The sequence below is a fragment of the Symphalangus syndactylus genome, chromosome 9 (genome assembly GCF_028878055.3).
Source record: "Symphalangus syndactylus isolate Jambi chromosome 9, NHGRI_mSymSyn1-v2.1_pri, whole genome shotgun sequence".
Lineage (NCBI taxonomy): Eukaryota > Metazoa > Chordata > Mammalia > Primates > Hylobatidae > Symphalangus > Symphalangus syndactylus.
This window is the reverse complement of record NC_072431.2, coordinates 82,146,913-82,171,333: the sequence shown is the minus strand read 5'-3', so window position 1 is coordinate 82,171,333 and position 24,421 is coordinate 82,146,913. Positions and strand designations below refer to the sequence as shown.

Here is a 24,421-nt window from a genome sequence, read left to right as displayed (position 1 = left end):
TAACTTAATCACAACATTAGCTCAGAATATTGGACACAGTGTGCATTAATGTCTTATAAGTAAAGTGATTTAGTTGCTTTTTGTGTTGTGTGTGTATGTGATCTACACTAGAGAAATTCAATTTCTAGAATAACCATTTACAAAAGCCTTTCTCCTCCCATTGGTGCCCTCAAAGATTACTCTTTTGTTATTGATTCCTACTCCTGGGCTGCACCTGCTTGTGGGCACCCCTTCTCTCTACAGATGCCGTATGTCTTCAGAAATAGTCTTCTTTTAAGGGATAGCTCTGAAATAACTCACTCCTTGCTTTTCTGAGGGATTGATGAAGGCAAAATAAAATATAAAATACATACTTTTTAATCATAGGGATCCTAGTAGCTCCGTAGAAATGAGTTATGAAGACCGATGCCTGCAACTGCATTTTTGTCCTTGTCTCTGCACCGCGGAGTGTGGAAGTCACTTCTTCATGGAGAAAGAAACTATTTATTAGCTGCCTGAAGTGGATTGGACACTATGATAGTCACTTTGCATGATTTAGATTTTCTCACTTCATCATTACAACCAGTTTGCAAACAGACTTTCCTATCTCTGTTATTGGATGTTATAGAGATGTGATTTGGATTTCTGGGCAGTGTTGAGAGCCCTGTTACTAAGAATCTACTATAGAGACTGCAAACTCTGAATAATAAAAATGCTAACCTTACTGCAAAAAAAGTGAAAACTGTGCGAAGAGTAACAACAAATTAGCATGGTGAAATCTACAAGAGAACTGTGTGCTAAATGTTGGAGGAACATGTAGCACAGAGTAAATAACTGCTCAGAAGAGCTGAGAGGCTTCCAGAGGAGAGACTCTGTAAACAGAGGCTGTTTGAGTGCTGTACCATGGCCAGTGCCATGGGGGCCAGCTTTTACTCTAGATCAAGTCAAGTGGCATGAACACACAGATTGTCCCATCCCACTGCCGAGCTGCTGGGTTGAGGAATCAACCAGTCAAACGCTCATGTTGCCCATGTGTAAGCACTTCAAGAAAATGACTTCTCCAGTTGTATTATGACTTCCCCAAGTTGTAGTTGTATTGGCAGCTTGGGCTGCCAAACAAACTACCACAGACTGAGCAGCTTAAACAACAGACATTCATTATCTCACAGTTATTTTCTAAACCTCTAAACTGAGGTTCAGAGATGTTATCTGATTTGCCCAAACCCTCACCAGGTTCAGCATGAAACTCCCATCCAGGCACAATGCCTATATTTATCCTCCTTCTTATGGCTATACATCTGCCATTGCAGTCCCTTTGGGTCCTTTTTTAAAATAATTTTAATAATTTTTATTTTTTGAAAAGGCTTTTCCAAGGCTCGATATACATAAATCATTGAATTTATAATGTTTAGTATATATTAACTGCTTAGTGTAATGTTTAGAATATACATAAATCACTGAATTAACTAGTCAGCTTCCTGAGAAATTTAGTGATCTCACAACTGAATGATGACCTGGAGAGTTTGTTACAACATAGATTATTGGGTTTCACCCCCAAATCTTCTGACTCAGGAGGTCCAGGATGGGGTCTGAGAACTTGCATTTCTAACGAGTTCTCAGGAGATGCTGCTAGTCCAGGCATCACATCTGGAGATACACTGCTTTGGTGTGATGGAAAAAGAATTCTACTTACAATCATAAGTTATGGGGCTATTCTCTCTCTTAGTGGCTTTCTAGCTGTGCACTGGTGTTATGGACTGAACTGTGTTCCCTGTTTGTTGAAGTCTTAACCCTCAGTACCTCAGCATGTGACTATAGCTAGGACTTTAAAAAAGGTAATGAGGACTAAATGACATCAAATGGGTGGATCCTTCTAAGAAGAGGAAATTTACGCATAAAAAGAGACACCAGGGATGCACACACATGGAGATAAGACCATGTGAGGGAGAAGACGGCCGTCGGCAAACCAAGGAGAGAGGCCTCAGGAGAAACCAACCCTGCCCACACCTTGCTCTTCTTGGTGCTGACAACCGTGAGATAATGATTGTCTGTTGTTTCAGCAGCTCAGTCTGTGGTAGTTTGTTTGGCAGCCTGAGCTGACTAATACAACTGGGGAAGTCATTTCCTTGCTGAGCTTACACATGGGCAATGTGAGAGTTCGGCTGGTTGATTCCTCAGGCCAGCCACTTGACAATGAGATGGGGCATCCTGTGTGTTCATGCCACTTGACTTGATCTAGTATAAAAGCTGGCTCCATGGCACAGCACTCACACGTCCTCTGTTTACACCATCCCTCCTCTGGAAGCCTCTCAGCTCTTCTGAGCAGTTATTTACTCTGTCCTACATGTTCCTCCAATATTTAGTACATGCTTCTCTCACAGTTTCACTTTGCTGATTTGTTGTTACTCATCTCATGGTTTTCAGTTTTTCCCAGTAGGTTTAGCATTTTTATCATTTAGAGTTTGCAGGCTCTATAGCAGATTCTTAGCAACAGGACTGTCAACACTGCCCAGAAATCTAACCGTGTTTCCCTGGCCAACTCTCACTTCTTGTGCCAAGTCAATTTCGAATGTCCCCTCTCCTCATGCGTCTGGTTCCTCCTCCTCCCACTCCCATTGGAGGAGGGAGTTCCTGCCTCAGAAAGAAAATAAGAGTGAATAAATCCATCCACCTCCTACCTTCTCCCACCTGCATCCTCTTCCTTCCTGTTACAGGAGAGAGTAGGGCTCTCTTCCTAGGTGAGGCTGATTTCTTTGCCAAGATGAATCCTTTCCCACCTTTGAAGGAAGAATTCATTGCTCTTCCCCTGTCCTGAATCTTTCTCATTAGGGATTAAACATACTCATGGCTCTTCTTTTGCTAAAGACAAAGCAGCGTAAGAGAAACAAAACCCTTCCTTCAAATCATTTCCCTCCAGTTACCTCCGTAGCTCTCTCCCCTTTACAGCCAAACTTCTTTCTCAAGAGTTGTGGAGACAAGCTGTGACTGGCATCGTCGTCTCTCACTTGAGCCTTGGTCAACTCAGATATGTGCCGTTCTCCCACCATCCCACTCAAAAGGCCTGTTTTAATTTCACTGGTGACCAGCACATCACTAGTTTCAAAAGGCATCATCCTTGATCTCTAAGCTGTATCCAGCGTCCTCTTTTTGGGCAAAACTTTATTTCTTTGGACCCGATGACACATCACTTGTTTTCCTCTGATTACTCGTCTTCACCTCACCTCCTCCTTCATCCTGACCTTCATCTGTTAGAGTTCTACCATGCTCAGGCAGTCCCTGAGCTCTCTTCTCTCTTTATTCTTCCGAGGGGTCATTTTGTCCCTGACTGAGGTTTCCTCGTTCCCATACTGTGGCTGCTCACACATCTGGGGTCAGCTCAGATCAACTCTCTTGGCCCTTGGCTATAACTGCCTGCTGAGCAACTCCATTCTAACGCCTCCCAGGTACCTCCATCTCAACACGTTTAAGTCCAACTCATGATTTTAACCCAGAAAACTTTCCTCTGGTTCATTCTTGGTCTTAGAGAATATTGCTGCTCTCTACCTAGTTTACAAACCAGAATGTCAGAGTTATTCATGAGCCTTTTCCTCTTGCCCTTCATTTGTAGCCATCCCTAGATTCCATCAGGGCATGCTATATGCTGCAGCAGCCAAGTCTTTCTTTCTTTCTCTCTCTTTCTTTTTTTTTTTTTTTTTTTCGAGACAGAGTTTCACTCTTGTCGCCCAGGCTGGAGTGCAATGGCGAGATCTCAGCTCACTGCAACCTCAAGCTCCAAGGTTCAAGCGATTCTCCTGCCTCAGCCTCCTGAGTAGCTGGAATTACAGGTGCCCGCCACCATGCCCAGCTAATTTTTGTATTTTTAGTAGAGATGGGGTTTCGCCATGTTGACCAGGCTGGTCTCGAACTCCTGACCTCAGGTGATCCACCCGCCTGAGTCTCCCAAAGTGCTGGGATTACAGGTGTGAGCCACTGGGCCCGGCCTAGCCAAGTCTTAAGAATAAGTATTTGATCACATTATTCTCACTCCCAAATATTTAATGGTTTTTCATCTTCTGGGACTCAAATTCTGCTCATGGACTCCTAAGATGATACAAGGTTTGGATCCTGACTGCACCTTGTCTATGCCAGTTGGACTGCTTTCAGTTTCTTAAACAGATCAAGCTCCTTCTTGCCCCCAAAATCTTTACAACAGCTCTTCTCCCTGCCTGGAATGCTGTCTCCTCTTTCCCCCTTCTATGAGCTAATCTTTGTTCATTCTTCAGTATGTGATTTATTTGACTCTTCTGCAGAGTCTTCTTCAACTTGCCAGACCGAGTTAGATCCCTCCTAATAAATGCTCATGCTCCCCTCTTATGCTTCACAGCACCTGTGGCAGGTTGTATTTAAATAGCTAATTGCAAGTGTTTAACATCTTTGGCCAGTGAAAGAATGCAAATCCAGTGGAGCTATCTCGTGTATGGCTGTATTTCTGGCAGGGAATGCAGTGTCTGTCATAATAAACGTGGAATATAGGTTGCTTGCCTGACTAACAGACCAGCTGAATGAGAAGGGACACCTGCATATCAAGGCAAGTGGTAACCACATGGCCTTACCTCGGTTCTACTCTAGGGCTTCTGGAATCCATGTATCACTGCACATATCTGGCCTTTGGGGGCCCTGTCCCACCTACAGAGTGAACAGTCCCACAGTGTTGGCCACACTGATACGGCCAACTGATGTGGTCCCACTGATGTACCATTGCCTTGGTTACTTTGTTTGGAATGTAGTTTTAAGAGAAGAGGCCTTTTTAAAGAAAGTTTAAAAATCACCTGGGTACTTAGTAAGATGGCATATTCTTAGGCCTAACTTTCACAAATTTGGATTCTAAAGACCTAGACATTTACATTAAGGAGCACCCCAAGTTCTTTGATTTAGATGGTCTGTGGCCACTACTATGAGAAACATCCTATTAGAGTATCTTTAAGCTTAAAGTTTATGTGAAAGATCACAAATCTATCTAATACTGAGTGATTTGGGGAGACATGATTGTTTTCTTTATATAATGCTTTGTTATGCCCTTTTTTAAAAAAAAAAAAAAAAGAAACCTTATTCCCTGACGTAAGACCTGAGATTGCATTTACATTTTCAGCTCTATGATTTGCCAGTACCACTTTACATAAAATTCTGTTCCTTTTTTCTCCCACAATTTAATTCTTTGTATTTCATTTCTAATTACTGCCTCTTCTGATGATGGAAAGCAATTTTGGCAGTGATTAATTTGAAGGGTCTGCAACCTCTCCTTTGCTTTTTAAGACAATTCTATTTGCACAGCCCATCCTATGAAGGGCTACTAGAACTCTGCCTCTTCAGAGAGCTGTTCCAAATTATTTATGTGTTTCCTAGGCTTAACCTAGGTGCTAATCCTAGAGTGCTGTCTTTTCTTCTTTATCCAAATTTCCTCAAATTTCAAAAACCACCCTCCCTGGAAGCAAGGTGGGAAGGGACATGGCTGCTGCCAATTATACAGGCCAAAGAAAGTTTGTTTTCCACATTAGCTAAAAGCAGCAGAGAGCTAATGGCAGGGTGCTTTGCAGAAAAGCGTCTGCTAAAACAAAATGGAATTGAAATAGATTTGGGCAGGATAAATGCTGGCGGCAGGGCCAGGAAGCAGCAACTTCTGTCAGGAGCAGTGAAAAGAGAAGAAAGTGTGTGTAATTCTTGCAGCCATGCAGATCAGAGCTACTAAATAAAGTTCCTGAGGTTAATGATAAATAGTTCCAAACCTCATCTCCTGTACTGGAATATCATATTCCTGTGAGATATTTAACAAAAGATCATCTTAAATGCAGTCATTGCCTCAAAAGTGGGTAATTCAGACAGGACTAGCTCTGAGCAGCTTTCACTAACATATCTACCTCCAGGAAGCTAAGGATAAATAGGCCCTTGAAAGCATCTTCAATCCTGTTTCAACACCCACCTCCCCACTGGAGCCTAGGAGAGTTGGGTAGGGCATCTTGAACTGGATTCTTCAATTCCGTCTTCCTCCCTACTCCCATAATCTCATTTCTGTCTCCCTAGTGGATAGAGATACTTGGGAATACTGTGAGCAGCTGCATTTATCTCTCTTTGAACCATGGTACAAAATCATGACTTTGCTTTGTTAACTACTTTAACTTTGTTGTTTATACTCTGAAAATAATGTTGCAATGAAGCCCCTTTAGTGACTTGAAAACTGCTCCTGAATGAGGCCCACTAGGCAAGGCTGTCAAAGTCGAGAGTGAGATCAAGAGGTTAAAGGAACTGCAGAGGTGGTATTAGGTTTTCTGAGGAGGGGAAGAATGGACCTAGGAGAGAGAGAGGCCTCGCCTCAGGAAGGCAATACATAGATAGAGATGCTGAATACAATATTTGGTCAATATCCATCCATTCAATCACCCATCAGACCTTACTGAACATCTCATTTGGGCTGGGGAGTGAGATTAAAGCTGAAGATATTGAGATGAATTTAAATTAAGCTCCACTCCTTCTGGTTTTAAGGACCTCAGTGCATATGAAGAAGACAGGTAAGTGGAAGGTGATAGGAACAGCGAGGGAGATGAACATTGGGCTCAGGTTGAAGAGAAGATTTGATAGTAGGGAAATTTTTCTTCTTTTTTTAGCTGTATTTATTGATCCTCGCTTGTGCCAGATGCCACCGTAAGGGCTCCTACTTGCATTATCATCACCAACTTTTCCAAGAGGAGCTGTCTGAGCCAGACTTCCAATGGGTAGATGCCTGACAACAGAGTCCACATGCCTGTACCCATAGAACCTTGCCTCCCAAATGTGACCAAAATAGAAATCAGAGAGCAGGGTTAAGGCTGAGATCATAATTATGATGCAGCAAAATTATCTCTCTCCCTAACCATCAATGACAACTGAGAAGGAAGCTCAGGTTTGGAAACTCAAGTGTGAAGCTGTTTAGGAAGACCTGTCTTTGGTGCATATTTAGAGTTTAGGTGCCTTGACCAGGTAGTATAAGCCCTTTAGTGATACTGATGGGTTCGTACTACTCATTCAATATCCCTGATTCCCTGAATGTCAACTCACTGTCTTTTCAGTATAGGTTTAATCAAAAGTGTTTCAGCAACCTTTATTCAAAAATGTGGCTGGGTTTAAGGGATGACCTTATTCACCAGTGAAATACTAATTTGATCTTTTGACATTTTGGCTATTACAATCATAGGGCATTGCAAAGAACCAAATCAGTGTTGAATTAGCCACATAGGAATTGGAAATTTTAATGGCATGACATGTAGCATTTTTCTTTTACCTATATTGTGTTTTTTTAAGAAAAATTACATTTGAAAAAGCAATATGGTTGTTATAAGAAATAAACAGATAAAGTATCACATAAATTGATAAGATATAATTATGAGATTATCAATAAAACAGTTTAGATAAATATAGTCTCCACTTATTAGCTTCGTTAAAGAATTAGGCTTAATATTGATTTTACTTTTTAAGAATATATTTAATTAACCTAGCTTTATTTATTTATTTGAGACAGAGTCTTGCTCTGTCTCCCAGACTGGACAGCAGTGGGATGATCTTGGTTCACCGTAACTTCTACCTCCCAGGTTCAAGCAATTCTCCTGCCTCAGCCTCCTGAGTAGCTGGGATTACAGGCACCCACAACCATACCCAGCTAATTTTTGTATTTTTAGTAGAGATGGGATTTCACCATGTTGGCCAGGCTGGTCTTGAACTTTTAACCTCCAGTGATACGCCCGCCTTGGCCTCCCAAAGTGCTGGGATTACAGGTGTGAGCCACTGTGCCCGGCTCCTAGCTGTCTGTGCTGCCACGTTTAATAAATAATTGTTTTTCAGGTTTTATGTTGTGTTAGTAAGCACCCACATGCCACAAAAACGTTCTTTTATTTCTTTTCTTTTCCTTTTGATTTGTCTCTATTCCCTTTCCTATTTCCTCTCTCCTTCCTTCCTTCCTTCTCCTTCTCTCCTCTCCGCTTCCCTTTTCTACTCTTCCTTAAAAATAAGATGTTTGATTTTATTGGCTCTCTACTTGGGGAAACAAAAATGTTTTGAATAAGACAATTCAGTAATGATTTGGATAAATGTCATACAACTATATATATAATATATATAATATGTATATAACTATATATATAACTATATATAACACTATATATAACTATATATATAACTATATATAACTTATATATAACTATATATATAACTATATATAACTATATATAACTATATATATAACTATATAACTATATATATAACTATATATAACTATACATAACTATATATAACTATATATAACTATATATAACTATGTATATAACTATATATATAACTATATATATATAAAAAACTATATATATAGTTATATATATATATACCAGAACAAAGATTGAAGAGTACCCTATCTACCCTATAACAGGGAAGAAAATTACCTGTCCAAAATGTTCAGGGTTAGCCAGGGCTGGAATTCAGGCATCCTGATGCTAGAATGTGTGACTTCCCCTGTGAGATATTTACAAAGTTAGTACCCATCTTAATGGTGTCTACCTATTGAATTAAAAGTATATTTCCCAAGGAAACCTGTAGCACTGTTAAGGTTTCCATGCAGCTCACCTGATTCTATTTCCCTGACTTGGTGAGACAGATGCAATGCTTTATGTCTTTTCATGTCTGCCAATTATTCTGAAATCCAGCATTATGACTGGAGTCAGCAGAAAATAGTCCTCATACCGTTTCCATAACCAGCTTAGCATATTTCTGTCCCATAATCCATGTCTTTGCATGAGATTCCTTCTATTTCTTCACACTCTGGTTACCCTCCCTACCTGTCACAAACATCTTTTTATTTTTGAATTGCTGGCATTGGCCGACTCCTTGAAGAAGCTTCCCCTGATCTGACATTATGTATATTTCACTGTTGTTCAGGTTTCACTGGCACGTTTTGTTTACTTGTTTGACTCTATTACAAGACCAAGAACTTCTTGAAACCCTTCTTCAAATAGATAACCCAGCACCTAGCATAGCACTTGCACTAGTAAATACTCACTGAATTTAATTCCCCAAATTTAACTCATTTCACAACCCCTCTCGAACTGGATTTATTTATAAATAAATGAACCTTTTGATCTACATTAGTTCAGAAAGCCATTTCAGCACTAGAATTCTGTAACTCACTCAACAGAGAATTATACTGTTTCTTTCTCATAAAATCATGCTTTATTTCCTGAATAAGTGTACAGTCTTTACAAAGTAATTTATCGTTTACAAGATGATTAAGTGTTCAGTGCTGAAAAAACCCAGAAAATTGTGAAGAAGAATAAAAGAGTCATAATCTCACCACAAGAATATAAATTTTCAAGTAGGTTAAAAAATGCTTATACCACCTTCGCTTTTTAAAGTAAAACTTTCCATTTTATCAAATGGCATGTAGGGTTTATGAATTATTGGGTAAAATGCAACTTTTCACTAAAAGCATAATATCAAAATATTAATTTTTATAGTTTAATATTAGTAGTTTTAGCAAATTATCTTCATTCTGTATGTATTGCTTTGCAACATTTTTCATCTGATATGATGAGTATTTTCCTATAATTTCATATGTGATGTTTTAACCCTCTCTCATTTTTTGGTTAATACATGCTGTTAATACTTGGGTCATATTCCCTCTCCCACTCATTTTACTGAGTCACCTTTCATGTTCATTTTTCAAAAGACTGTATAATTTCACCTTAAATTGCTTTATTCACTTACAAAATGTAATAAACATTCTCTATGAGTATTTACCTATACTATTACCTTAAGCAGATTAATGTATTTTACTACATCCTTGTATTGTAATTTGTTCAGTTAATACCTACATATTAAATATTTAAGTTGTTTCTCGCCTCTTGTTATTATATTCTTTTTTTTTTTTTCTTTTTTTTTTTTTTTTTTTTTTTTGGAGATGGAGTCTCATTCTGTCACCTAGGCTGGAGTGCAGTGGTGTGATCTTGGCTCACTGCAACCTCCGCCTCCCTGTTTCAAGTGATTCTCCTGCCTCAGCCTCCCAAGTAGCTGGGATTACAGGCATACACCACCATGTCTGGCCAATTTTTGTATTTTTAGTAGAGACAGGGTTTCACCATGTTGGGCAGGCTGGTCTTGAACTCCTGACCTCAGGTAATCTGCGCCACCTTGGCCTCCCAAAGTGCTGGGATTATAGGTGTGAGCCACCGCGCCCAGCAAGATGTAATAAATCACCTGGTTTAGTATGTGATGAAATTTTATTTTATTATTTATAATAAAACTCTTGTATTGAGATAAAGCAGATCAAAGGCGATCTGTATTTGTCTTCAATAGAAAGACTATATGGACCTGTTCTCCCACCAGCAATGTATAAGAAGATCTGTTTCCTTAACCCTCAATAATATTAGATGTTAACATTATCTTTAATCTTTACACTATTGATTAGTTTAAAAACTAAATTATTGCCTTAGATTACAATATTTACATATTGGCTATTTTGTAAATCTTTTATTAACTGTATATTCATGAACGTCGTGTGCCCATTTTCTTTTGGAGTATTCATCTTAATTTTACTGACTTGAAGGCATTATGTTTGTAAAGCTTTATCATAAAATCTTCAAGAACACTTGGATGAACTGGGTAGTGTGGAGATCATATTCCTGGATGCTTGCTGAGACTTTGATATTTAAGCTATTTCTCATAGGTGTTAATGTTTGAAAAATTGCAGCCAACTGACCAAAAAAAAATTTCTTTGGACATTCTTCCCAAGCAATTTGATGGTCAGGGTAAATGGGAATGCATGATTATGGATGAAACTAGAGTCCTTGAATATAATTGCACTCATAAGTCAAAGAAGGCAATTCATAACAATTTGGCCCAGCATTTTAATTTTGTCTGTTAAATTATTCATGTGAATACTTTCATGAGTTAAGCCATGAATATTTGATTGGTGGTTGATTCATAACCATAAACTATATTAGCCCTTTATTTTTCTCATTTATGTCCAATTAACATACATGGGAAGGTGGAGAATATTTATTCTTCTTAATATGAGAAACGTCTTTCCCCACAGACTTACTGAGGCTGTCTGATGAACATTTACTATGACTCCAGGTCAACATTACGTTTATTCTGGCAGTTTAATAATTGTTCTAATAATAATTCTCATTACATAGAGGGAAAATATTACAAATCTCTACTTTACAAGTGAGGAGATGACATTCAGAGAGGTTAAATATTGTTCCAGAATCCACATGATATGCTGGTGGCTGAGATTAGATTCAAATCCAGGATTAAAAAATTGAATGTCCCCCACCCCACCGTGGCTCTGATGATTGTTCTCAATGAACCCAGGCCAGTGTGCACATAAATCACCACTCTCTGAGTCTACTCTATTCCTTTTCTGTTACTAGAGCAAATTGCTAAGTAGATATCCAATACCCGTTTAGTCGTGTCAGTTTTGTATCACTTAACAAATATATCTTCTGTCAAATAAACAGGTATTTACAGCCATTTCCCTGCTGTACACAAATATGAGAAGGTGCACAGTTTGGCAGGTGGCTAGATGTGAATGTCAAAAGCTGCTACGTAAAGGCTAATTTGTAGGTTGTGACATTTGGTGAACTGTGGCTATTCAATTCCTTTTAAGCCTGAGCAAAGTATGGCATTTTACCTTGTCAGAGAAAGAGCTTCTTGGTCAAAGGGCTGTGAAGATATCAAGTAATTATCTCAATAATTACTTTTAGAAATCCAGGGATGGGCACCCAAAAATATCCCAATTATTTTAGCTTGAGTTAGAGAATTCAAATACTTATCCTAATAAATATGCAGACTTAATAGAATTGGTGTTATCCAGCACTATAACCTCATAAAATCATCAAGAAGGGTGTATATACTTGTATGTGTGTATATATATATATATATAGATAGATAGATAGATAGATATAGATATAGAATTTAGTTTAATGACATACTTTTTTCCTAGCAGTATAATCTGCCTGTATGCTGACTTAATAACTGCTTTATGAGAGCTGTATATGGATCACCATTGATAAATGCATTAAACCAGTGGTTCCATAGACTGGCTTAGAATTTCAATCTTCTGGGAAGTTATGAAAACACACTTTTAACTCTGAGTCTCTGGAGATTGAGATTTTTTTTTTTTTCCGGAGATAGGGCCTGGCAACCAGCATTTAAAATGTTCCCAGGTGAATCTGATATGCAGCCTGATTTAGAAACCACTGCTTTAACTACCTAATGCCTCATCCTCATTAGAGCTTTACTCATTAAAATTAAAAACTAATTTGCCTTATAATTTGGAAGTCTAACATGTGACTCAGCCCAAGTGACTCCTGGGTTTGGAAGTTTTCTGTCCAGCACAAACCCTGAAATCCTTAAAAATGGGTGTGCAGGTCTTTCTTGTCTTGGTTTCTGATCATCTTTAACTCTCATCTCCTGCCACTTGCTACACGTATGTGCCACATTCTGCTCCCTTGCTATTCACAGAGAATGCCAGGCCTATTTATACCTCCTGTTTTGGTCTTTAGGCTTCCACATTTTCTTGTCTGCCTGTAAACTCCCAGGGGTTTCAAGGATTCTACCTGAACGTCTGGGCCGCTGGGCCTGTTTCTCACTTTTTCCTCAGCATCCCAAGGACTCACTCCTTGGTACCGACTCTTTCCAGCCTGACACTTTGTTACACTGTGCTGGGTTATTTCTTTACATTTTTATCTCAACCCCTATGTTGGGGACAGAAACCAAAGAGCCCAGCGCCTGCACACACTGGGCACTCAGTAAATATCCCAAACGAAGGAGTTTTCTCAGATACGTATTTTTATCCCCATAACCCCTCTACAATTCTTTTCTCAATGCTATGACAAATGATTTCTCTTTCACATGGTACAGCTTCTTTAAAAATGTTCTCTTCTGGGTCTTCAAACTTGTTTGCTCCTCTCTATTAACTGTGTTTCAGTTTGGTGTTTGTGAGCAGTACAATCCGTTTAGTACAGCTGTTCTTTATAAGACTGCCTTTCTTGTGAAATACTTCATATTGGATTTTCTGGAGTACTTTGGAGTCAATCACTGGGAAAAACTATCACCACAGCTGATTGATCCGGCTGAGTCCTGCTTTGGACGTGGTTTAAGACTGCAGTCCATGGGCTGCCTCTGTCTCTGCTCCCAGCTTCTCATCCACCCAGTGGACAGATAAGCTGCTCTCCACAGCTTGTTTGGAATGTGCAACCTCAACTCCAGGAGATTTACTGAGATTCGTTGGTAGAGGCCCCAAAGAATCACTCTTGAGGGAGCGTGGCCGGATGATCAGTAGATGAATGATGCACAGCTCACGCTTTCCTTTCGAATTTTGCTTGTGGATCGCTCTGATAGCTGAGGATGTTTTCACATTCGCTGCGTCCCCCAGAGCAGGGAAGCGGGAGCAGGGAGGCCCAGGGGGCAGGCGCCGGGCTCTCCTATGCCCTGCGGGGAAGTGGAAGGGGCAGGGGGGCAGAGACGGTGGAACTGAGGAAAAGCAGGCCGTGGGGTTATTCCCTGAATGAATCCCGACCCACACATAAGCTGGGGTTTTCCCAGGAGCGACCTGGAGTTAAGAACAGAGAGGAAAAGGACTGTGAGAGAGGGGAGGAGGAAGCAAAGGAGCAGCCCGGGTGTGTCGTCCGGTCTAAGTGCAGCGGAGTGCACACGCCCTGCTCCTGCCACGCGTTGCCACGAGGCTTCCTCTTGCATTGCAGCCTTCTCGCCCAAGGCCCAGCTTCCGCACTTTAGGTGCATAAAGGGGACACTCAAGGGAGTCCTGATGGGGTGGGCCTGCGTCGCATTCCCATGGCTGCGAGATGCCGCAGGGTCACCGAGAGGGCAAACGAGGCGAAGCGCAGTCACCTCTGCGGAGCTGACCCAGCCGCCCTTCCTCCCCCTGTCCCGCAGGTGGCTCCCTAGCACGGCCCGCACCTGTGCGGGGCCTCCAGCTGCTCCGCGCACAAATGGCCGCGCTCCTGGCCCGGAGGCTCCGCCGCACGCTGCGCGCCAGGAAGAGCACCCTCGCCGACCTGCTGCTGCCAGTCCTCTTCGTGGCCTTGGCCATGGGCTTCTTCATGGTGAGACCCCTGGCCACCGAGTACCCTCCCCTCAGACTCACACCTGGACATTACCAGCGGGCCGAGACCTACTTTTTCAGGTAAGTTGTTTTTGTTCCTTTGATTTTAAAATTATGTCAAGGCAGATTATGAATTGCAATAGCTTTGATACTTTTGAGAATTCTAGATAAAAACTTGAAATATAAATGTTTTCATTATTTCCGAGGTCTCAATTCACGCGGAGATCCTTGGAGAAGCTCTTGCTCCTCTCAGGCTGTCTCAGGGCAGGTGCTTAAGGCTAATGAGGCTGCCTGGTCTCCGAATCCTGAGCCCCTGACCCCTCCTCATGGTGGCCGAGTCCCTGCGCGAAAGGGCGCAAGCGGTCACCCGCCGACCTGCAGAGGGCCCGGCACGCCCTGCCCCACAGGAGGGCGGGATATACTCCGGGATTTGTAGGATTCTAGAACGTATTAGATATAGGTGGTATATTTCATGAAGCCCTCCACAGTTGTTTCTGGGACAACAGCCCCACAGTTGGCACACACCTCTCTGCGGAGAAACGTATGACAGCACGGACGGGATGGAAGCCCTAAGCCTCCCCAGGCCAGGGTCAGTTGAGCAGGATCTGTTGCTGGTGCGTTCAGAAGAGCCTAGGTTTTTGCCAGCAAATGAATTTACGCAAGAACTCAGAGCTTTCTGGGTTGCAGATTCATACACAAGGGTTGGAAACCTAAAATAGAAACCGATCCCCTAAGTTCCTTTGCCTTAGTTTAGCGGGCTCCTTTCTAGATTCAGGAGAATCTGTGCAGAGTCAGGGAGGCCCGGCCCCTGCCGGGCACGGCCATGGCTGTGATCCCAGACATCACTACATTGAAAATGCGGAATCGTCTTCAAGGTGGCTATAATTTTTCACGTTTGGGATGGGGAGACAAATGACTGGGACTCAGTGATACTGATTTACAACTGCACAAACATACTGGCTAGGCTTTTCATCACGAAGACAACTAAGAGGACAGTGTCAGTCCTGCTTTTGTCAAATATATATGCTTATTAAAATAAGCAGCTTAACCAGCTAATCCCTAAGAGCCTACTAATATGTGTGTAATTTTTGTAGTGATGTGTAATTTGGAATTAGATTTAAACAAATACATGGACAAAGTAAAAATCTATGGTAAACTCTTCAGTTTGTTCCCTCCTTGTCACACTCCTCAACTATAAAAGGACTGTCACTATTTTGAGTCTTTTGATTATAAAATATGTTTCTTGAAGAAAATAATACAAAGCACAGTCTAGCCAAAAAATAAAATAAAAAACAATCACATGTAATTTTACCAGAGATATCTACTGTAAACCTATTGGGATAATCTGCCACATGATATACATAATACTTGTATCTACATGCATTTGTATTTGTTGTCACAATGAGATTACACTATAATACTCTGGGTAACTCTTTTACACTCCATAATATCTTTGTATCTCTTCTTATAAATCAGTACAACCACTTTGCCCATGAAAACTACAATACAATGACTACTGAATGGCTCTTTAGTAGTATGTTGTTGGCGGCACATTAATTTATTTAGACAGTCTCTTTTTGGGGGCATATAAAGGTTTATTTATTTGTTTTTTTTTTTTTCCTATTATAGGCAATGCTGTATACGAATCTTTATTTAGTTAGCTTTAGGTGACTATCTACTTATTCTTACCATCATACATTTCTATTAGAATTTTGGGGGGCAAAGGCATCAGTATTTTTATGGTAGATGTTGCCAAATTACCCTTATAAATGTGTGCCAGTTAACAGTCTTATAAAGTCATTGATGCTTTTCTTCAACAAATATTTATGGTATACTTACTATATGCTAGCTACTGTTCTAGGTGGTAGTTATATGTACAATTAGAACAAACAAAAACCCCTAGTTTTGTGGGAGAAAGGAAGTTCAGTTCTCTAAACTCTAATAGTTTTGATAGTTCAGACCTGATATTTCATTGCTTAATAAGCAGCTCTTTGATTACTATTGAAGTTGAATATTTTCAAAGTTTTTTGGTTATTTAAAATTTTACTTTACATATTGAATATATTAAGCATTGTCTATATATATATGTGTATTTCCACATTATATTTTGCTTCTAACTGACTTCTTTTTTTTTTCTTTTATTTTCCCTTTATTATTATACTTTAGGTTTTAGGGTACATGTGCACAATGTGCAGGTTTGTTACATATGTTTCCATGTGCCATGTTGGTTTGCTGCACCCATTAACATGTCATTTGGCATTAGGTATATCTCCTAATGCTGTCCCTCCCCCATCCCCCCACCCCACAACAGTCCCCGGAGTGTGATGTTTCCCTTCCTGTGTCCATGAGTTCTCATTGTTCAATTCCCACCTATGAGTGAGAACATGCGGTGTTTGTTTTTTTGTCCTTGCGATAGTTTACTGAGAATGATGTTTTCCAGTTTCATCCATGTCCCTACAAAGGACACGAACTCATCATTTTTTATGGCTGCATAGTATTCCATGGTGTGTATGTGCCACATTTTCTTAATCCAGTCTATCGTTGTTGGACATTTGGGTTGGTTCCAAGTCTTTGCTATTGTGAATAGTGCCACAATAAACATATGTGTGCATGTGTCTTTATAGCAGCATGATTTATATTCCTTTGGGTATATACCCAGTAATGGGATGGCTGGGTCAAATGGTATTTCTAGTTCTAGATCCCTGAGGAATCGCCACACTGACTTCCACAATGGTTGAACTAGTTTACAGTCCCACCAACAGTGTAAAAGTGTTCCTATTTCTCCACATCCTCTCCAGCACCTGTTGTTTCCTGACTTTTTAATGATGGCCATTCCAACTGGTGTGAGATGGTATCTCATTGTGGTTTTGATTTGCATTTCTCTGATGGCCAGTGATGATGAGCATTTTTTCATGTGTTTTTTGGCTGCATAAATGTCTTCTTTTGAGAAGTGTCTGTTCATGTCCTTTGCCCACTTTTTGATGGGGTTGTTTGTTTTTTTCTTGTAAATTTGTTTGAGTTCATTGTAGATTCTGGATATTAGCCCTTTGTCAGATGAGTAGGTTGCAAAAATATTCTCTGATTCTGTAGGTTGCCTGTTGACTCTGATGGTAGTTTCTTTTGCTGTGCAGAAGCTCTTTAGTTTAATTAGATCCCATTTGTCAATTTTGGCTTTTGTTGCCATTGCTTTTGGTGTTTTAGACATGAAGTCCTTGCCCACGCCTATGTCCTGAATGGTATTGCCTAGGTTTTCTTCTAGGGTTTATATGGTTTTAGGTCTAACATGTAAGTCTTTAATCCATCTTGAGTTAATTTTTGTATAAGGTGTAAGGAAGGGATCCAGTTTCAGCTTTCTACATATGGCTAGCCAGTTTTCCCAGCACCATTTATTAAATAGGGAATCCTTTCCCCATTGCTTGTTTTTATCAGGTTTGTCAAAGATCAGATAGTTGTAGATATGTGGCATCATTTCTGAGGGCTCTGTTCTGTTCCATTGATCTATGTCTCTGTTGTGGTACCAGTACCATGCTGTTTTGGTTACTGTAGCCTTGTAGTATAGTTTGAAGTCAGATAGCGTGATACCTCGAGCTTTGTTCTTTTGGCTTAGGATTGACTTGGCGATGCGGGCTCTTTTTTGTTTCCATATGAACTTTAAAGTAGTTTTTTCCAATTCTGTGAAGAAAGTCATTGGTAGCTTGATGGGGATGGCATTGAATCTATAAACTACTTTGGGCAGTATGGCCATTTTCACGATATTGATTCTTCCAACCTATGAGCATGGAATGTTCTTCCATTTGTTTGTATCCTCTTTTATTTCATTGAGCAGTGGTTTGTAGTTCTCCTTGAAGAGGTCCTTCACATCCCTTGTAAGTTGGATTCCTAGGTATTTTATTCTCTTTGAAGCAATTGTGAATGGGAGTTCACTCATGATTTGGCTCTCTGTTTGTCTGTGATTGGTGTACAAGAATGCTTGTGATTTTTGTACATTGATTTTGTATCCTGAGACTTTGCTGAAGTTGCTAATCAGCTTAAGGAGATTTTGGGCTGAAACAGTGAGGTTTTCTAGATATATAATCATGTCATCTGCAAACAGGGACAGTTTGACTTCCTCTTTTCTTAATTGAATACCCTTTATTTCCTTCTCCTGCCTAATTGCCCTGGCCAGAACTTCCAGCACTATGTTGAATAGGAGTGGTGAGAGAGGGCATCCCTGTCTTGTGCCAGTTTTCAAAGGGAATGCTTCCAGTTTTTGCCCATTCAGTATGATATTGGCTGTGGGTTTGTGATAGAGAGCTCTTGTTATTTTGAGATACGTCCCATCAATACCTAATTTATTGAGAGTTGCTTCTAACTGACTTCTTCACCCTCCTCCCCTCTATCAACTTTACCGCTTGTCTTTTTCTTCTGAGACTGTTGAGAATTTCTCTACATGGTGTTTATTTCACTGATACCATTTTCGGTTGACTCCAAATAGCCATTCACCTTCTCTACTGCATTATTAATTTGGTGATTATGTTTTTCATTTGAAAGCATTTTTCCTACTCTCCCAGTATTCATTTGTTACAGAAGTAATGCACTTCAAAATTATTTTGAGTCTGAGAATTAAGATATTTTAATATTTTCTTCTATTTCTAAGAGTTACTATTTTAAAGTAAGATATTTGTTTGTTCTCATTTTTCATAATGTTACTTAACTTATGAAACAGAGGCATTCACATATCTGGAGGTTTATTTTCTCATCCTTACAGAGGAGTCCTGCCTACACGGGCTATAGTACCTGTTCCATCAGTGATTGCAAGTGCTAATGGTTAATTTCTGTCTAAAGAGAAAAGAACAAGCTTACATTTTCTCAGTTTTTATTTTAGTAGAGTGATAGTTTAGTTAGTTATGAGGAAAAAGGAAAAAGCTACCAGGGAGCATCCACATTGATGGATAAAATAACTATCATCATTTTGTCATTTTACGGCTGCTATAACTGCTCTTGTTAGGAACTCTCCACTGACATTCATTACTTTTCTTCTGCCTACTGGATCCTCTCTGAGTGTGTACCTTGATTTCTCTGAAGACAACCCCTGTTGTTTTGCGTTTGTATTAAACTTGCCTCTTTCCACTCTCAAAAGCGCCCTCGTATGAATGATAAATGATGTGGCCATTCCTTCTTTATTGAATCTGAGCACCATGGTCTAAATCTTGGCACAGGAATGATTCACAAAGGGGCCCAGATTTTCACATCTTATAGTCTTCCTGACTCGCTGTGTACACAGGCCACCCATGGTAACCCAGCACCTATCCTTGTTGCTCCAAATGTGGGACAACTCCATTTCATAACATCTGTGAGCAGTCTCCTTGGGAAGGCATATAGGATTGCCATTACACTCCCTTGCTTTCTCCTTAGGGTAACTCCCTGTTGATAGGTGCATAATTCAGGCCTGCATGTAGCTTTCAAAAATCATGAATGCATTAGCTTTGTGCTGATTTGTAAGATACATATAAATCTTATCTTATTAGTGTTCTGACAATTCTCAATAGAACCCCATGCTTCTAAAATTTTAGAGTTGAGAAAATGCAATTATATATCTACATTAAATCCACTGAAAATTTCTTGCAGAATACAAATCTTCATAAAAGCACAAACCAGAAGAAATGCACCAGAGAGGTTCTCTTCTACCTGAATCCTTCTACAAATGAAGGGAACAGATGACACCCCCACAGCTCATAGAGGGTTTGAGCTTCTTGGGCCCAAACAAACCTGGGGCTTTGGCAACTCGGTCTTCAGTGGTCTCCAACTCACATGCTTTGGTGGCCAGGTGGGGAGTGAAGGCATGACATCCACAGGGCTGTAAAGATGCTTGTTTTGTGACCAGACCTCCACAGCACATTGACTTTATAGACTGTGAGGGAGGAGGAGAAGTATGGAGCATGTCTGTGCTGGTTTGGGGTCTGGTCAGCCATTCATGACCCAGTCTTCTGACTCAGTTTTATTCTGAATCAACTTGCTCTGATTGCTGTTTTGAGAGTGCTCCAGAAATTCTCTCTCCCCACTAAGAAGTGTGAGAAAAGGGTGGCAGGGCCTCTGTGTCCATTCAGGGTGGAGGTGAGCAGCACAGAGCAGCCCCAGAGAAATTAGAGGAGGGTGCTGCAGCTCTGAGAGATGCAGTGTGAACACAGCTGCACCTGCTTGCAGACATCTGAGGCTGGTAAGACCTGACGGACCTGCTCAAAACCTTGAGCAGCTCCATGTTGCCCAAGGGATGATATTGGCACATCTTAGCATATCCTACAGGTCTTCCTGGTGCCTCTGCAGCCTCTGCCACTCCTTTTATCTCATTCTCTTAACTTCAGAATGACACAATCATACATGATGTTGCTGCGTCTCTCCCTGTTTAAGGAAATAGAAACTACCTTCCTCTCCTCAGTCCTCTGCCACTCCCACTCTATACACTCTAATGTTCCCAGCAAAATAAGAACGCTTCCAAAACCCGGCTCAGATGCTCTCTTCCAAGGATCCTCTGTGGCTGCTCTCTCATCTGAATGTCTGTCATTGCTGCGTGGATGTCACTGTGGCTTAACTTAGTGTGGGAGATTCTTGCCTTTCTTCCTACAGGGAGACTTCCTGGAGGGTAAGGATCAGGCCTTCTTTATATCTGTACCTTTAGTTCCTGCCAACATGTCTAGAAATGGTTACTTTCATTAAATCCTTGTTAAATTGAAATAATGAAAATGAAATGTATCAAAAATGTCTTCCAGAAATTAACTTGGACAGGCAGCAGACAAACAAATGGAGCATAGAAAGACAGTTCTCTACACATTAAAAATATAAAATATTTAGACTCCATGACCTCATCTTCTGGGATGGGTCTCTTAGTCCTTACTAGAGGAGATGCTCCTAAATACACCACTAGTTCACTGCATTAGAAAAACCTGTGAGTCCTCCTTGAACTTGGACCTGACCCTGGCCCACTGTCTGCTGAGTTTGTTCCTACCCCAAACTCTCTCTCTTTTTCTCCTAGTTCTCCAACCAGAAAAAGACCTAGAAGGAGCAAGTGTAGGACTCCAAGTCCTGGTTGCTACACCAGTTCTTTAAGAACCCAAGAGGGCCAGTGGATGTATGTGGCCAGTCAGTGCCCACTGTCACCATCCCCTTCTCTTGTTAGCATGCCAGCAGAAACTGGGTGCCTTTTTTAGTTTTCTAGGGCTGCTATAGCAAAGCACCACAAACTGGGTTACTTAACAGAAATGTATTTTCTCACTGTTCTGGAGGCCAGAAGTCTGAAATCAAAGTGTCAGCAGGACCATGTCCTCTCTGAAGACTCCAGGGGAGAATCCTTCCTTGCCTCTCTAGCTTCTGTGGCTGCCAGCGATCCCTGACATGCCTTGACTTGTGGCAGCATCACTCTAGTCTCAGCCTCCCATCTTCACGTGGCCTTCCTCCTGCATGTCTGTGTCCACATTTCCCTCTTAGAAGAACACCGGTCATATTGGATATGGTACCCACTCTAATCCTGTATGAACTCATCTAATTATATCTAGATAAACTGATTCCGAATAAGATCACTTTCTGAGGTTCTGAGTGGGCATGAAATTTGGAGGGAAATCATTCAACCCACAACATTTCCTACAACATCTTCCTTAACAAATACCACTAAATTTGACCAATCTCTTGGCCACTTGCCTACAGTAGAATCACTTGGTGTTCTGTAAAACTCAAGCTTTTCTGTTATATGCAGAAGGATAACAGAAATTAAATTAATTGAAGACTGGCAGTGATTGTTGGTGTATATTTGTTGGTGTTCTGTCATCTCAAAAACGTCCACCAGGTTTTGCAAAATGGTCACTGGGATGTGACAAATGTATACTTGATGATCCAGTGATGTTAACATTCATAGAGAACATCTTCAATTATTTATATTCTTCTCCTCATATATGTACAACTTCCTTCTATGTATGTGGCATCTTTATCACATGAGATAGTAGTGATTGCTTCACTTTGTTTCAGTAATTCAGTGAGAGGACAAATGGAAAGTAATTGGATAATTGTTTGGAAGAAATACAATGAAAGTTATTTTTCTTCTTATTCTTAGTAAATACTAGGATGGACCTAATATATTGTGCTTTTGAGTGGGATGGAGAGGATGTAGCACACTCACCAGCAGGCTCTTGGAAGCCTTTTTTTCTGGCAGAATAACATACAAAGTGCTGGCTGCCCCTCTAATCTCATTTCCTGGTTGCCCTTCCCTTGTCTTCAAGGTCTGCCTTCACACCAGGCTTCGTCCAGGTCACAGAACATTCAAACTCTGGACTGATTTTGCATGTCCAGTTGGATACCCCAAGAGCATTCTTCCTCTCAGTCATGGCACAGAAGCTGCTTTCTCAATGCAACTTGCCCATGGTCCTTTTACAGTCCAGTGGGAAAAAATAGATGGTAAACGAAATGGCTGAAACTATTTGCTTGACTTAATTATGTAAAATATGGGGACAAAGTCCAGCACTGAGTAGGCATTTTAAAAATGTTTACCCATGAGTGAATGTATATCCTTCATGCTCTACCCAACCATGAATTTAGGATGTACTTCATGGCCCCTCACCCTGGGTGAACTGTTCTTCAGCTCAACCCACCTGAGATTCAGTAATTTGTGAATTGCTGGTAGTTGTACCTCTTAGTGGGTTGAAATTTAAGGAAAAAGAGAGAGAATCCCTGATGACGACATTCTCATTGTGAAGACAGTGAACTCACAGATGTTGGGTGAACTCCTCGGTTGGCACAACCTAGCAGAAACAGGACTGAGAATCCATTTCAGGCCTCCTGGCTCTAATTCTCATTCCACCAACACTTACAAGGCCATAAGTTCTACCCTGAGGAAGTTTACAGTCAAGCAGAGAAATGATCCCTACAAACAGATGGGAAAATCTTATAGGTAGATACTTGGTGCAGGGGTTGTGCATAAGCACATGGGGAGATCTATTTAGGGGTGTCAAAGAAGGTTTTTTAAGGCTATGCCCCCTAAATTGCTTCTTCTGAGGTAAATAGGTGTTTTCCAGACGTGGAGAAGAGAAAGTTTCTTCTCTCGTACCCTCTCTAAAGGAAGAAGTGTGAGTAAATGTGAAAAGTAATGAAGGAAGTCTAGCAGAAGCCTTGATGGTTTCTGGCAGGTATTATGGTATTATAAGGCATTCTGAGGAGAATTGACATTATCTTGCAAACACAATGCAGGGAGGCATTAAGGACTTCTAAAATCTGGGGAGTGATATGAGGGGGATTATTTTTGTAGCTTCCAGGTCTGATTTGGAGCAGTCTGAGTCTCTTCCCTTCATAGGTAACTTTTTCTGTCTGGAATTGTGTAAAATTTCTTCTTTATCCTTGGAGAAAAGGATTTCCCGCCCCCTACTGTTTCCTCATCAAAACTGCAGATTTAAGTCTTTTTTCAGTTCAGGGTAATTTTTGGGGGGTGGGGGGGTGGGGGAGTACGGAGTCTCACTCTGTTGACCAGGCTGGAGTGCAGTGGCGTGATCTTCGCTCACTACAACCTCCACCTCCTGGGTTCCAGTGATTCTCCTGCCTCACCCTCCTGAGTAGCTGGGATTACAAGCGTGCGCCCCCACATCTGGCTCATTTTTGTATTTTTAATAGAGACAGAGTTTCACCATGCTGGCCAGGCTGGTCGCGAACTCCTGACCTTAGGTTATCTGCCCGCCTTGGCCTCCCGAAGTGCTGGGATTACAGGTGTGAGCCACCACGTCCTGCCAGTTCAGGGTAATTTTCTTCTATTATTAATCTAATTTCTTCACACCCATTTTTTGTTTACCTCCTTTTAGAACTCCCAGCACATCTCATGTTAGGGTCTTCCAAATCCATCTTTTAATTCTTTATCTTTCCTTAAGGATTTCTTTTTCCTTTTTGTCCTCCTTCTGTGTGGATATTTCTTATACATCACTGTTTGTATCTAAACAGTGGCTATCCTCTTACTCAACTTATACGTCTAATATTGTCTTCAGGAAACCATTCTTCTTGGTTTGAGAAAGTCCTGTATAGGCATGTACTTCTCTGTTTTGTTTTGTTTTGTTTTGTTTTTAACTTTAAAGTGTGTTTTCCTGCAGCACCTTTATTTTTCATAAGTATTGGCACTGTTTGGGTTTTTCTCTGGTTGCTGGGACCCCAAGACATGTGTTTGTTATTGCTGTTTTGACAGAGATAAGGATGTTGCCTATCAACTGGATGAAGTTCTGAGTCAAAGCACATTCTGCCTTTGTAGGGCAGCAGCTGGGCTGCCAGTACTTTCTGTTTTTTTCAGGGAGGTGGGGACCTTTGCTTCCTATACTCTCT

General features: G+C 40.8%; 1 protein-coding gene across 1 annotated transcript in view; it reads left to right on the top strand.

The window, feature by feature from the left end:
* The window catches only part of ABCA13 (ATP binding cassette subfamily A member 13), a 514,266-nt gene that overhangs the window by 302,899 nt on the left and 186,946 nt on the right, over positions 1-24,421 (top strand). Inside the window, exon 43 of the mRNA XM_055294536.1 lies at positions 13,933-14,182. Within this exon, the coding sequence (XP_055150511.1) occupies positions 13,933-14,182 (250 nt within the window). The remainder of the gene's footprint in view (positions 1-13,932; positions 14,183-24,421) is intronic.